The sequence below is a fragment of the Lepisosteus oculatus genome, chromosome 7 (genome assembly GCF_040954835.1).
Source record: "Lepisosteus oculatus isolate fLepOcu1 chromosome 7, fLepOcu1.hap2, whole genome shotgun sequence".
Taxonomy (NCBI): Eukaryota; Metazoa; Chordata; class Actinopteri; order Semionotiformes; family Lepisosteidae; genus Lepisosteus; species Lepisosteus oculatus.
In genome coordinates, this window is record NC_090702.1 from 27,311,858 (window position 1) to 27,326,824 (window position 14,967).

Below are 14,967 nucleotides of genomic sequence, written 5' to 3' on the forward strand. Positions count from 1 at the left end.
CCAAATAGCCATTATTAAAAATGATAAAGATCTTACACAATTTACACATCTTCCAAATATTATACAGCTGGTAAAGGTTGTCAGATGTTAGATTAAAAACTGATATTCATATTCTTGTAATAACACCTTTGAAGCAAAAAGGACTGGAATTTAGTGATCACCAATCAAGAGTAAACAAAAGGTTTCTTAAATCCTGAGGAATGTCCCTGTTGGTTGTTGTTAAACGAACCCTTTCTGTGATTAAATGAAGTTGCTTTTTACCCCAGGTCTACAAAAGGATATCACAGGTAGTTGCCATGTGCTCATTATTTGAAATATTTGAAAGTGAAGTTTTATTCTGTTAATGAAACTATTTGTACATTGTAATAACACACTGTTATTCCAGATCTCATTACAAATCAACATGCAGGAATTTGTTTAAAATTAAAGATTATTTTTTTATATATACAAATACAGTCTCCTAACAATATTCAAAAGTGCACAAGTTATAGACAGTGCCATGATACATCAATATACTGCAGTCTAAAGGAATGACTCATTTTGAAATTTAACTACTGGCCTTAGTTTTTAAAAAGTTATCTGTGCCCATAGACTTGTTTTATCATCAAGATTTATATAGCTACTTTTTGCCAAATGAATGAGGCCTGCAGGAATACGATATTTAAGAATAATGTTCATGGTTCCCCAGAATATGCAGTCTTTTATTCCACAAGTCACCAATGTAGGCAGAAGCCAACAATACCCATGGGTTCTCAAAGAAACTCAGTCTCAGTGCAAAATTAACACAAAATGCATTCAGCCAGCACAATGACCCTCATTTCCTGAACTGCTTTTTTGAAAACCTTAGAAACTCCAAAAGCAAAGCAAATCAGGGCCCAAGAGAGGGAAAAATAAAATATTGATCTTCCCAGTCTGTCTACATAACACTCACCGCAAACACCTTCACGTTCTGTAACTTTCTTACATTTCTTTTAATCTAGAATTTGCTTTCAAGTCGAATGAATATGCTGTGTATATAATAAACTGAAGCTTTACTCAATCTCTGAAGAAACTTTACAGACATCACTGGTTAATAGTTTAGACATCACTCATTGAAGCCTTGACTTTGTCTGATTCCACATTGGATGACAATTAAAAGGATATATTTTAACGAATGCATTTGCTTTTCAAAAAAGAGCAAATAAAATTGGCTTGGACCATACCAGCAAAAAACAATTTAGATTACATAATGCCATGCTTGATAAGTTGTGTTAATGAGAGATGTCCTAGAAAACACTAGTTAAGTCTGAGCATTAGGATTTCCATCCTCCACTGATCTCACACTGGCACCAGATCACTGGATCAGTAAAGAGAGCCATACCACAGAAGCTATATTTATGTTTTTATATATTTTCTGTATTATAGTGATGCATTTTATCTGAAATAATAAAAAGCAAATTAAAAACATTAAATCTAATGCAAACATTTAAAAAGTGCTCAGAAAATGAAAAAAAAAGGAAAAGAGGAGCTCAGTACCAATGTAGTTTCCTGATTTTGTGGAACACTGTAGTTAGAGAAGTGGACTATTAAAAGAAAATGGTGCAAATATTTTATTGTTATCATTAGTTAGCAAATCATTTAAATAGAAAACAAAATGTCAGAACTTAACAATATATATATATATTTATATAAAAAACAATATTTGGGGAAAAAAATGCTTGCAGTATGAAACTACATCAACATTCAAGCTGCAAATGAATTAGCACAAGTTGATTTCATGTTCACACGTGAAGAAAGATTCATAGCCAAAATGTTTTTTACTCCCTCATTCTACTTTTCATCATGGAATTAATCTCTATTTGTTCCTTTACATTGAAATAAAGCCAACGAGTGAAGTACTGTCTTTGAAACTTGCTTAACCCCCTGATAATGTAAGAGAGTGTGTATCTGCATGTGTACAGTATGTGAGGTATTAATATCTTCAGATAGCTGATAGTGCTGTTTAAATATTATGAATTCACCATACACCACGAAACAATATAGCTGAATACTTAAAAAATGCTCCAGTCTTTAGGACCAATACCTTTTTGACACCTTTCTGTGTTCCATACGGTTTTCATTGAATGTAATTTTATCCGCAATGCTATTACCCACTCCAGCATGTAGAACACCCTGCAATGTTATATCTGTCTATATAACAAAATAAACTGTATTTTTTTAAATAAAATGTGTATTTTAAAATTGAGGTGCTGAAAAGAGTGTTTTCGAACATAACATATAGGATGAATTTAAATGGTAAAAGGATTTTAAAAAAAGCCTGTTGAAACCTAGGACTGTGGGATGTGAGTGTAGAGTGTGATTAGTTACTATAAATTAAAAATGAATTACTATTCATATAATTGTATTGTGAACAACGTGCACCTTGGACAAAGGAAATGCAGTCCAAATGGGACACCAGAGGGCACTAACAACTACTATCGCCTAAAGGGTGCAAAGTGCATTTGCAGGGCATGAGATATTGCAGACACAGTTAAATAAGTACCTTCTAGAACGGTACAGCATGTGCTGTCATTGTCCACAGTAGGGTTCTCAGCAGTCCTATTACAGTGTACAAAATCATGTTCTATACCCCCCCACCCCCATTTATCAATACATGGAAGTGTATGCAAAAGATGGAATAGGTATAGAAAAAAGATAATACTGCTAGAATAATAAGGTACACTATGACACACATTAAATGTACTATTAAGAAAAGCTAAAAGCTAAATAAGTCTCACTCTAAAAGAAAACATTAAAGGAATTGCTGGAAAACAGTGTTAAATGTACAGTAGATAAAAAGAAAACAACAAACCAACAAAATGGAGATTTGTTTTCTCTTAACTATAATCATTCAAATTTCTCCAGCTGCTCTAAGCCCATTAAAAATAGCTGATATACAACTCAAAATTGAACAAAAGACGTAAACAACTCAAAATTAGTCTCTTACCAAGCACTCTGAAAACCATTATGAGGGGATATGAGGAGCTCTTACCATTTCTTTATGATTGGGATAGAACGTTTGCTCATTCAATGGGAATTTCTCTGGACCCAATGTGTGGAATATTTTTATCATCTGGGAAAACTGAAAAGGCAAAATAAATTATTTGAATAGAAGAGGTCCGTGAACATCATATTTAAAACGTTTGTCACTGAACATACAGTAATTGATGGTAGGTAAAGTAATGTCAACTATCAAAGCTTTTTGCTTTCGAGAAGAATTTGCCCTTCATTTTCAGGGTTTTTTTTTTCCTGGACTTTCCTGGACTTTTATAGGTTTGAATTTCTGCAGGCAGATGTGTAAAGGAAAAAAAAAACAGTTTTTAACTGGAACAGAATTTTGGAAGAATACTGCATGGTTCTCAAAATATGACACAGATTTTGTTAAGTATATTTATGATATATGATTTCTGATGTACTGTATACAGTATATAGCACTAAGTGGTGTAGTTATATTAAAGATTTACAAATAAGCTTTGTAAAGTTGTAGTACAACATTCCTTCTACAGGTGCACCTAAGTTAAAACTGATATCAATCACAACAACACAAACTAAATCTAATTTTGCTCACAACTAGGTACAGACTGCTTATACTTTAACATTCTTTTGTGAACATTAGGTACAATTTTAAGAGAACTAAGCTCTAATATGACTTTATTTCTCATTCTGAGTAGGCATTATTACAATTCCCTCAATTGTAAAGAAAAATTGAAATGAACCTCCTTCAGGCTGAAAATTACAGTATGTTCTAGCTTTGGAGGCAACTTACCACCCAGGGTTTACTACAGAAGTTGTAGATGGACATGAGTGAGTTCAAGCCTGGGGCACAGCCATACTGAAGACCAATCACCAGGCTGCGGAAGTCTTCTCCCTGAGTCATGCTATAGGCATGCTGACGAATCAGAACGAAGTCTGGTTTGAAGGACCTGTTGCCGGCAGAAATCCACAAAACAAAAGACAAACTAAATAAAAATTTCCCTTAGACCGGCAGCGTGAATATTCCAGAAATTCTTATAAGTTAAAAAGCATAAGGTAATGTTCCAAAACTGCAGGAACATAACCTTGCAAGTTTGATTGCTATGAGAATACAGATGATTACATTGTTGATACTATAGTAATTTAAAGGAACAAATAAAACAATTCACATAGCAAACTGCATGATGTGATAAATCAAGGGTCAACAACAGGTCTTCCGTGTTAGTAACAAGAGCAAGCGAGATTCTTCAAGCCTTTGGGCATGGGAAGGAAGTAGCTAGTGATTGTTAAGAAAAGTACTGTCACAAAAGGGAATTGTCCTGTTTCTAAAATAGGAAAGGAAGGGTGTGTGAGATAGAAATGGGAGACAGTTGACAAATAACTAAGTCTGCAAACAAAAAGAATATTATTATCTCAATGCTGAAAAAATGCCAGAGCAGCTCCACTGTCTGTGGGAGAGTTGAACAAGAGGAGAAAAAAAAATTAAGGTGTAGGAGAAGGGGTAGCAGAGCGGACATAATTTAGATGATGACTTAAAATCTTACAGTCTAGGTATGGTGTGTTTGGTTCATATTCTAATATGTTATACTACAGTAAAGGGGGCATTTGCCCTTCTTTCATAATTTTAGTTAAGATCATTAACTTGTCTTTAATAAAAACAGCAAGCATTTCATAAGCTTTTGCTTTCCCAATAGTTAAAAGGAAGAGTAGCTGCTTACTGTATACGGGGGTGATCTAAGGGGGTTATTTAATTTTAGATTCATTAGGAGAATGCCAGCTGTTTTGTGCATTTTACTGCTATAGCCATGCTGTCGTTAATGTCATTACGTATGTATGATCTGATTGTAATTTGAACAAAAGCCTCTTTTCTTTTTCCTTTGAATGAAAATTACATAAGTAATTACATAAGCTATATATGTACTGTATAAAAGTTTGGAGGCAAAAAAATAAGGAGCAAAAGGACTGGGAATAGGGGACTGATTGCTGATTTTTCTTCACCCATGACCTGTACTTAAGTAAAAACCCTTGTAGCCTTGAGCAAATAATAATCTCCTCTGTAAGAACATCTAGGGGTTTAATGATAAATTGTCTCTCCAGTGTAATGATAGCCCAACAAGACAACCTTTTCTTAGCTAAGCAGCGCAGCTGGAGAAGGGCATTGTGCACTGCACAATAAACAAACTTCTCAAAATGCAAAACATTGTATGTTGCTGTCCTGAAAAAAAAATGTTTCCATTTTTAAACAATATACATGCTTCAGAAATCTTCTGAATGATACAACATACACAAACTTTTTATATGTCCTGTTTTCCCATATAATTTCTAATAAGGTTTTTTCTTCCTTGATCCTCTTTGACTTACTATTCAAGCAGCTGTAGCTTTTCAAGGCATATAAATGATATCTGTCAGCACATTAACACATTACATCTCAGCAGACTGTTTTTTAAAAAAAGAGTAATTATTTGGGGGCAAAGAGAGAAAAAAGGGCCTTGTTCAAGAACAAATCTTTTGGATGATCTATTTAATGAAAGCAGCTTAATCCTGCTCATTACAAAGCATTCTGGGAAAATGGCCAAGTGAGGCACAGAATTAACCCATGGGGGATTATGTTAGTGTTGCTTCAGAGCTGCCACTGATTTACAAATCTAGTTCAGTCCAAAATGGGTTATGTATAGAAAGTTTATTTTAGTGAAAAATAGAAAACGTTTTCTCACTGAGATTGAAAGGTTTAGATGTTCCGGACTTTTATTTTTAGTTTTAATTTTGTAACAAAAACTACTTATACTGACCCTAGATCTAGTTCAAGATTTTTTTTCCAGATGTATGTCTTCAAGCATTGAAAACTGTAACCTGAGGTAAATCTTCAGTTAATCTCTTAGTCATTATGTTATAAATATATCTGTTATTTTAGCTGGGATTTTACATTTGAAATCCCTTGAAGACAATAAATGGATGTAGTTAAACTTGCTTACACAAACTGAAGGGCTATAATTAATTTTTAAACATATTAGGTTGCTGTCCCAATTCATTTACAACAGACATACACTGCATGTATACTTCCTATACAGCATGCAAGAAGGGCTATGTCAAAGACAGAATTTTAGCTAAATTTGAGAGTACATATGGATAATGCCTATTGTGATTATACCTGTTAGAAAACAAGGCAGTTATGGTTATCTAAAAATTGGAGATGTGCCATATATTGCTTAAGTAGGTAGGCACATGTGATTCCATGCAAATGCCTAAAAATATTTGCCAGTTATGTAATATGGCAAAGAAGTAAACAAGTGAAAACAGACAGGGTCAGCATGGCTTGGGACACAAATACACTGCAAACAATTCTATAATCCTAAAACAAAAACAGGCATTGTGCTATTTTCTTTGGTAAAAGCAAGAGAACAACTTTACAAGAAATGTTTTTCATCTATTGCTTGCAATATCCTGTTGTTATTACAAAAAAAAAATACAGCACACATCACTGTACATCTGGCAACTTTTACAGTCTGTCTCCCTTTATTGCAATTCTTGGATTTGTTTTCCTTTGTTTTACTTATTTTACATTTTTCTGTGCACAAATCGTATGCTGAACTTGGAGGATAGACATTAGTTTTGTTTTATGAGCTACTGTATATTCCCTAAACCTCGATCATATTTGTTTGTCAGTAAGTACTGTCGCATAAAATATACTAGTTAGTTACACTAACCAGATAACATCAGCATATAGTTTTTGAGTCCCCTTAAAACACTGTGGTACTTCAAAAGTGGCAAAAACATTAAAACATAAAGACAGTTGACTACAGACCATGATACATCTTAGATCAATGTTATGACCCCAAGTGTCTAGGGGTAAAGGGGTGTAACATTTAGGATAGTTTTTGGATGCAGGTGGGTTCTGGTGAGGGACTCAGGAAGCGTGACAACAAGGGTTGGTGCAAAAGTGATTATTTTAAGGTGAATAAGTGACTGGTACGAAATAGGACACAATAACACTCAGTGAAAAGGAACTAGAGTGGTGCCAACGAAAAGAAAACAACAAACAAAATGGAACTGGCTAAGAAAGTGAGGGAAGCTGACCTAACTACAAAACAAAAACCTGAAACACACGGTCTTCAAACAACCTAGCTAACATTCACTGACTACCCAAAACCAAACAAGACCAACGGCACTCATCCGCTAAACTAGTGTGACTAATACAAAAATCAACTACATGTGCAAAATGTACCCAACAACCTAAACTAACTCTATACACAAAAGTTCACACAAATACACAAGTGAACTACGAATACCAAAGGGAAAACGAGAGTGGACACAAGTAACAGGGTACAAAAGAACACAGAGGTTGATACAATACGCCGGAGCAAGGTAATGGCTAAACAAGGATAAACACAAACAAACAAAAGCACAAAGAGATGACCACAAACCAACAAAAGCCGAAGCTATACGAAAACACACACGAACGAAGCCAAACCAAAAACCAAGAGCGAAACAAAACCGAAGCTAAGCCAAGTGGGACCGAAGTCAAGCAAAAGACCCTTTCCTTCTGAAAACCTCCAACTAATGTACTGAATAATCTGCGTTCTGATTGACCGAGAGTTAATTGAAGATGATGTCACACAGAAACAATGATGTAATGATGGACCAATGGTGGAGGGAGAACAATCAAGGTAAGGATGTGTGGAACATCACAACAAAACACACATGGACAACACACTGGGACATAACAATCCAAAATAATTATTTTTTAACAAATGTATTTGTTTGGAATGAAACTTATTTTTTGGTATTGATTGGTATTGACGCTACTCAAGATACTCAAAAGCTGGGAGCAGAGTAGAGTTAAACAATTTACAGCAGTTAGACTTAGGCTTATAGACACATTAGAGTAACTTGTCTTGAATAATAGAATTGAACCTTATTCTTACCTAGCAGTGGTCAATATAACCTCACAGGGAATACTGTTCAGAGGAAGGTTTGCTTTATTAAGAGTGTAATAGTTTTATTTGCAAATACTGGCCCTAGTCTTTTGGAGGTTTGTAGAGACTCAAAGAATGCAGAAAGCAGAATATTGCAAATATTAACTCAAGAAACAACAGTTTTGGAAATATATGAAATAACATAAGGGTCAAATGAAATATGTCAATTTAGAATATTAAATACCGACTTCAAACAAAACGTATTGGGTACCTTATCCTAATCGTATTTTACAAATAAGGCTGGTTTACCTTTGCTGAACGACAATTTCCCCTCTGCGGTCAAATCTCAATAATACTTCACCAACAGTAACCCGAGGAGCACATAATCTCTTAAGTAAATTAAGGGAACCAAAAACCTGTCACTTGTGGGGAAAAAGGTAAGTGTACGATCTGTTTCTTTAATCTCTTACCTCAATCTGTAGCCCTCAATTTTTATATATACACAACTTGCAATCTAGAGAAAATGATTCATTGATCCATGTCTGGATTTGATTTTCAGGTTTCATCTGTCTTGTCATTAGATTTTCTCTTATCATATGCCAGTTTAAGCTTTCTAAAGCTGTCTAAATAGTTTATGTCTACAAGAGGAAAAATGTATACCAGAATCATAACTAAATTAGTTTTCTTTATATCTATCTATCATGATTCTGTGTTATTTTACTTACGTTACATTAATTTATATCTGAAAAACAAGTGAAAGATTGTGATAATGTAAATACCATTTAACACTGTGATCAGGACATGCAAATACTATATGTTAGCGTAGTACAGTATATGGAAGACAGGGATGTGAGTTCAGGATTAAAGGAGTTCAAAAGCAAAAAGGGCAAACATACATCAAATAAAGCCCATGATAAAAAACATATACTGTACATTAACAGTAAAGGAACAAGTAATAGGTTTATGTTGAACACAACGTTTCGGCTGTGGAGCCTTCTTTGGATTCGGAAGTCATCATATTAATGTTCATGTTCATTTCATCTATAAAGTCTCTGACCCATCATCTGAAAATCTTTAGCCATGATACTTGCAATAGTGCATTGTTGCCCACAAGGTAACTATTATAGATTTACAAGAAAGATATGAACATTAGCAATAGTAAAGAGTAGTGATGAATTACACTACTAGTTTAAGGCTCATTAAAGTTGTTACAGCATTCTCATGTCTCTGCCAGACCACACTTCTGCCATTTGTTGAAGAACTGGCAACAATTAGGAAAGGGGCAATGACAAAAAATATTTTTCCTGAAAAATGAAAGACAGGCTTTAGCATCAGATCACACAAATCAAGAAGTTATCTTTTTAAAATTATTAAGAAACTGACAGATGTCCTGAACAAACAAATGCATCATACTGGCTAAGATCCATCCATTCATTTTTAACCACTTTAGCCAGTACAGGATCGCAGAGGAATTAGAGCCTATCCCAGCAAGGCGGGATACACCTTGGATGGGACACCAGTCCATCAAAGGGTACATATAGACACAAACACAGTCACTCCAGGAAAAATGTTCTAAACAGCTTTTGAAAATAATTTTGTTTTGCATAGAACTAATTTTCCTTACATTTGCTTCCCTGTCCAATAGAAAGAGGATGTCTAACATGCATTTCAAATGTAATGGCATGAGAAGAGGTTAATCGGTAGCTGAAATGAAGAATGAAAGAAGACGTTAAGGCTGTGGAATACAGGCTGTGGAATACAGCCTTAGAAAAGTTAATTGTGCTTCTCAGCATGGAATTAACCTCTATTTGTTCCTACTGTAAACTGATGCAGCTTCACTGTCCTCTACAGTCATTTTTGATTGTTTGACTTTTAGGTTAAACAGAAAACAAACATATTAAACCAAATGTCATACCAACAATAACCCAGTACAAAACACAATCCAAAATAATGGAAGGTCTTACCTGACTACTTTGGTGCCATTCCTTATGAGTTGCATATCAATCATACAGCCTCCATTTACATATGCTGCAAGGTTAATCTCTGAAAACTCTGCCTGTATAAAAACATAATGATAATGTCATGTTAAAAATAACATATAGTGATTTTCTTGTTCAATAGTACGCATCAAAACTGATCAAAAACAAATTAATGATACAATGACAGCAAACAATCAATATACCTGAAATATATATAATTATCTTAATGACCTTATTGAAAACAACTCACTTATTGAATTAAAAAAGCCATATCACCCTGCAACTCACAATTGGCAACCCACTGAAACTAGGCAGGTGTGAGCCCAAGGTTGTAGCCGGAAGAATTGTTAGTGGGGCCAGCAGGGGTCACTCACCCTGCGGTCCATGTGGGTCCTAATGCCCCAGTATAATGATGGGGACACTACACTGTAAAAAGGTGATGTCCTTCAGATGAGACTTAAAACCAATGTCCTGACTCTCTGTGGTCATTAAAAATCCAAGGGCATTTCTCGAAAAGAGTAGGGATATAACCCCGTTGTCAAATTTCCCATTGGCTCTTACCAATCATGGCCTCCTAATAATCCCCATCTATGAATTGGCTTCATTACTCTGTTCTCCTCCCCACTGATAGCTGGTGTGTGGTTAGCGTTCTGGCGCACTATGGCTGCTGTCGCTTCATCAAGGTAGATGCTGCACATTGGTGGTGGTGGAGGGGTGTCTCCATTACCTGTAAAGTGCTTTGAGTGGAGTGTCCAGAAAAGCACTATATAAGTGTAAGCAATTATTATTATTATTATTATTATTATAATTAAAAAATATGTCCATTAAAATTGACAAATGATTGACAGATACTCTCAGAATTATGCTACGATTCTTATGGAGGAGACATCATATTAATAACTTTAAAAAATAAAATTCACATTAAGGTGATAGAATTATTTATGAATCATGTATTTGATTACAGATTGATATGGAATATATATTAATAAATATCCATCCATTTTCTAACCACTTCATTCAATTCAGGGTCACGTGACGGGCCTGTCCCAGCAAGCAACGTTGCAAGGCATAATACCCCTGGACAGGACGCCAGCCCATCACAGGGCACAAACACAAGCACACAAATGCACACAGTCACAGCATGGACATTTTTGTCTAAAAGTATGTCTTTGCGAAGAAACCAGAGCACCCGATAGCAACTCACACAGACACAGGGAGAACAAACTCTAAGCAGATAGCACCTCAGGTCCAAAATTGAACCCAAGACCCCAGCACTACAAGGCATAATTTTCAAAAGATCGCCTGGTACCTCTAAATTACACCCAGGTCTTGTACAATCTGAATATCCTATGGTTCTCCCTTAATTCAGTTACAAGTCAAGCAATTTCTAACTTTTCTACCTGATCTGCTGTGTAGTAGGACTACTGGCAAATAATGTCTACTGCACATCGGTATAATAAAATATTTCATGAGCTTTAAAAGGTATGTCTAAATGCTGCAAGGACAAAGTGACAGAATATAATATTACTAACAAACAGAAATTGGCACTTTGGCCTTTAAGAGATTATCAAATCCTATTATCACATTGATTTTACAATGGGATATTGCTGATTCTTATATATATAATATATATATGAATCATATTTATGTATTTTATATATATTATACATATATATTTTATATATATATACTGTATATGATTATATATCATATAGCTCACACCTGAAAAAGGCTACATGGCCGAAACGTTCTGTTTTCTATCTTCTTTTTTCAGCATGGAATAAACCTATTACTTGTTCATATATAAAATAATATTTATATACTGGAATTTAACACATTCATTGAGATAGTATTTCAGACTGGCCTCACTTTAAAAGTGTTTCTCCTTATTAACTTTTGTTATGCTTCCACTTATGGTTGTGCTTAGTAATGTATTCAACTAAATTAGAAATACATTAATTGAATTGACCTTGCTTATTCTATTCAAAATCATTAAAAATCTTGTGACAGGATGTAGACATGCTGCCTAATGCCTAAATTAAACTGAAAGTACTGATGATTAGTGTCTGGAAAGACTAATAAGGTAATGGACTGAAATAAACATTCAGTGTCTTGTTTGGGAGGTTGGTAATGAAGTCGGCCGCTTGAAAACAGCCCTAAAAATTGTGCATTCCCCTCACTCATTGTTTATTTTGATTGCACTTCATATATGGAACAAAAGCTTTTTATTTGTATTGGACTTGTACCTCATTAAAATCTCCACCCTGAGCCAATAGTCTCACCTACAGACTCCCACTGGATCTGACTTCTCATTTGAGGACAATTTCTATTTCTGGAGATTTTCTTGCAGATGTTCCCCCTATCATCTGCAAAACTGACAAAATAAACAAACTATACCAGAATCTGGATCATTGATATAAAATAGGAAGAACATTTTTCCTAGAACAGGCCCCTAATTACTTCATTCCAATCTGAGTATCACTTGTGTCCTCTGGTTCCTGTTTGTTCTGAAGGAGTCCACTGCATTAAGTTGGAGGTTTTGACTTGTTTCAATACTTGCATCAGGTATGATCATAGTCTTTTCTGTTTAAGACTAAAAAGGTTGAATATGTTTTGCCCTCATTAAACCTATAAGCACTGACCAGACCACAGTCTGATTTGTCATAAATAATTAATTGCATTCAAGAAAAAAATGAGGCTCAAACACTCACAACTCCAAGTGCTCTTTTAAATAAAGAATAAGCATTTATGCTTTCTGGAACCCTTCCTAAGATAGGACAAATCAATAATTCCACTACATACTGTACTGTGGTATTTAGGCTAAAAACCTGGTCCCCTCTGCCAAGAAGCTCAGGCCTGTCTGAAACTTGACATTCCAGCATTAAAATGACCCAAAACATACAGTACATATCCAAAATGTCAAAAATTGGGTTATTCCATGCAAAATACATGTTCTTGACTGATCACTTTATTCTCCAGGCATTAATGCAATTGATACTATGAATACTTATGATTTAAACTCCATGTGGTAGTTCACAAATAGAAACCAAAGGTTCTAAAGGACTGTACAATTCTGCCTGTAAGAAGGGTTGAGAAATCCCCCCAGACAAGTCAGAATCTCATATCACAATTCAGGAGGCTTATGTTAAAATAGTCCATAGCAGAGCTGGACTTACCGTACCAAATAATACCATCTTCACAGGGTGGGAAAAAATCAGATCCTCTGGACTTATTTATCACAAATATGCCAAATTCTATTAAAATTTCAGTATCAAATTTATTTAACATCAATTATTTTAACATCACCAAGGGTAATTGGTCAGGGTTCTTTCCACAAGTGTATAATTATAGGCCCTTACGGGTTTGCAGCGCTGTCAGTGAGGGACACACCTCTGCTCCAATCAGTGTTGAACCCCTGGTATGGAGCTGTGTTACTGTGTGTAGAAAAATGGTTGGCTTGAAGGTAGGTGGGTCAGAGGATTCTACCTATACTTCCTCATTGTTCTCTTCCTTTGGTGTTTATATCTATAAGCAGATTGATGACAAACACACGCTTGGAAATTCCAAAATTGTCTATAAAAAAATCCAGATCCCGTCCAGTCAAGTACAGTACGGGGGAAATCAAGGAACACAATGAGAAAGAAAGCACAGTCAGAACATCGGTCTTAAATACTGGAAGGAATATACGGCTCCTCATCATCATAGGGGACAATGCAAATTCTTTCATATCAATGTGTTTCAATGAGTCTGTACATTAGAGCATCCTTATTTACAAGGATATTGATAGTTTAATTTGCTGAATGCATATTAAAAATAATAATTATCATCAAATTTCAGATTTAATATGGTATATTATTGTATATTTCTGGAAAATTGCTTAAATACGTCTTGTATAAATCTGTTTAAGTAGATTATGTTGTGTTTCCTCTAAGTGTCCTTTCTGAAATATTAAAATGAAACTCATGTAGAAATTGAATTAAGGAGTGTCAATACAGATTCTCTCTGGGACAATCTGTAAAGACAGACACCCAATATGACAATGACCCAAGAAAGGTGCTGCCAATACAAATGAGTGCAGCAAAAGAAAATTTAAATCATTATACTATGAAGCTTTTTAAAGCAAAACATTCCATCATAAGAGATGGAAACCTTGAACTTTTATTAAAACTTAAAATATAGAACATTTTGTGGTGGGGGCAGCTGTAGCCTCATTTAGAGTTCAGCAGCACGCCTCTAAGATTTAAATCCTCTGCTGCTTGCTATTGAGCTTGCCTTGTTTCAAGGACACATCTTTGGACCAGTTTTCCAAGGATTCTCCACAGATACAAAACTGTGAAAGAAACATCTGTGTCTTCGGTAATACTGCCTGCCAAAACTAGCTTGGGAGCACAGATGTAGAATCTGTGGCAAACATCCTACATAACAAAATCCCGCTCCAGGCACACAAAGCAGATTGCTGTGCCTAGATGAACCACAAGCCTTTCATGGAATGAAACCCCAAACAATTATTTGTTCATCTCTTTGACAGTATTGGCTTAATCCTTGCTGCAGATATTGGGATGAGCTGTTGGTCTTAAAGGTATACAGAACTTGTCTGTTTCAGACTACCATGGTTACCATTATGATAATGTATTCTGCTCTTTGGACTAATTCCTACCCTGGGAAAGAAAAACAGGAAGCATTCCGTAGAAAAAAAACTTCTGTTAATTTAGCTTTTACCCCAAGTGAAATCTACACACATAGATTTTAATTGAGGGTACGAGAAGATATCTTTTTTTCAGTCTTCAATGGAAGTGGAAATCTGCAATAGTCCAGTATCTTCAGTATCATTTTCTAATGTTTAAATATTTAAATTAATTATTAATAACAAAAGGTTATGCATTTTACAAAACCCTTTACCTTCTGACTATAATAATTAAACATCTAAGAAGGTTTCTATAACAGTGTATCCATCAATCATACGGGGTTATGGACAATTAAGGAACAAGGACATTTGCCACTTGGTAGAGCTTCAGCTTATGTGTACAAATTAATTAATATAAATGCATATTGGCTCCTGTATGTACAGACATGGCACTATAGGA

At 35.0% G+C, this 14,967-nt stretch overlaps 1 protein-coding gene across 2 annotated transcripts in view; it reads right to left on the bottom strand.

The window, feature by feature from the left end:
- syn3 (synapsin III) overlaps positions 1-14,967 on the bottom strand; it is a 165,744-nt gene that overhangs the window by 90,811 nt on the left and 59,966 nt on the right. For both annotated transcript variants that reach the window (XM_015352966.2, XM_015352967.2), the window contains exons 4-6: positions 9,869-9,960; positions 3,785-3,941; positions 3,011-3,100 (exon numbers count right to left, since the gene is read on the bottom strand). In XM_015352966.2, coding sequence (XP_015208452.1) covers positions 3,011-3,100; positions 3,785-3,941; positions 9,869-9,960 — 339 coding nt within the window. The remainder of the gene's footprint in view (positions 1-3,010; positions 3,101-3,784; positions 3,942-9,868; positions 9,961-14,967) is intronic.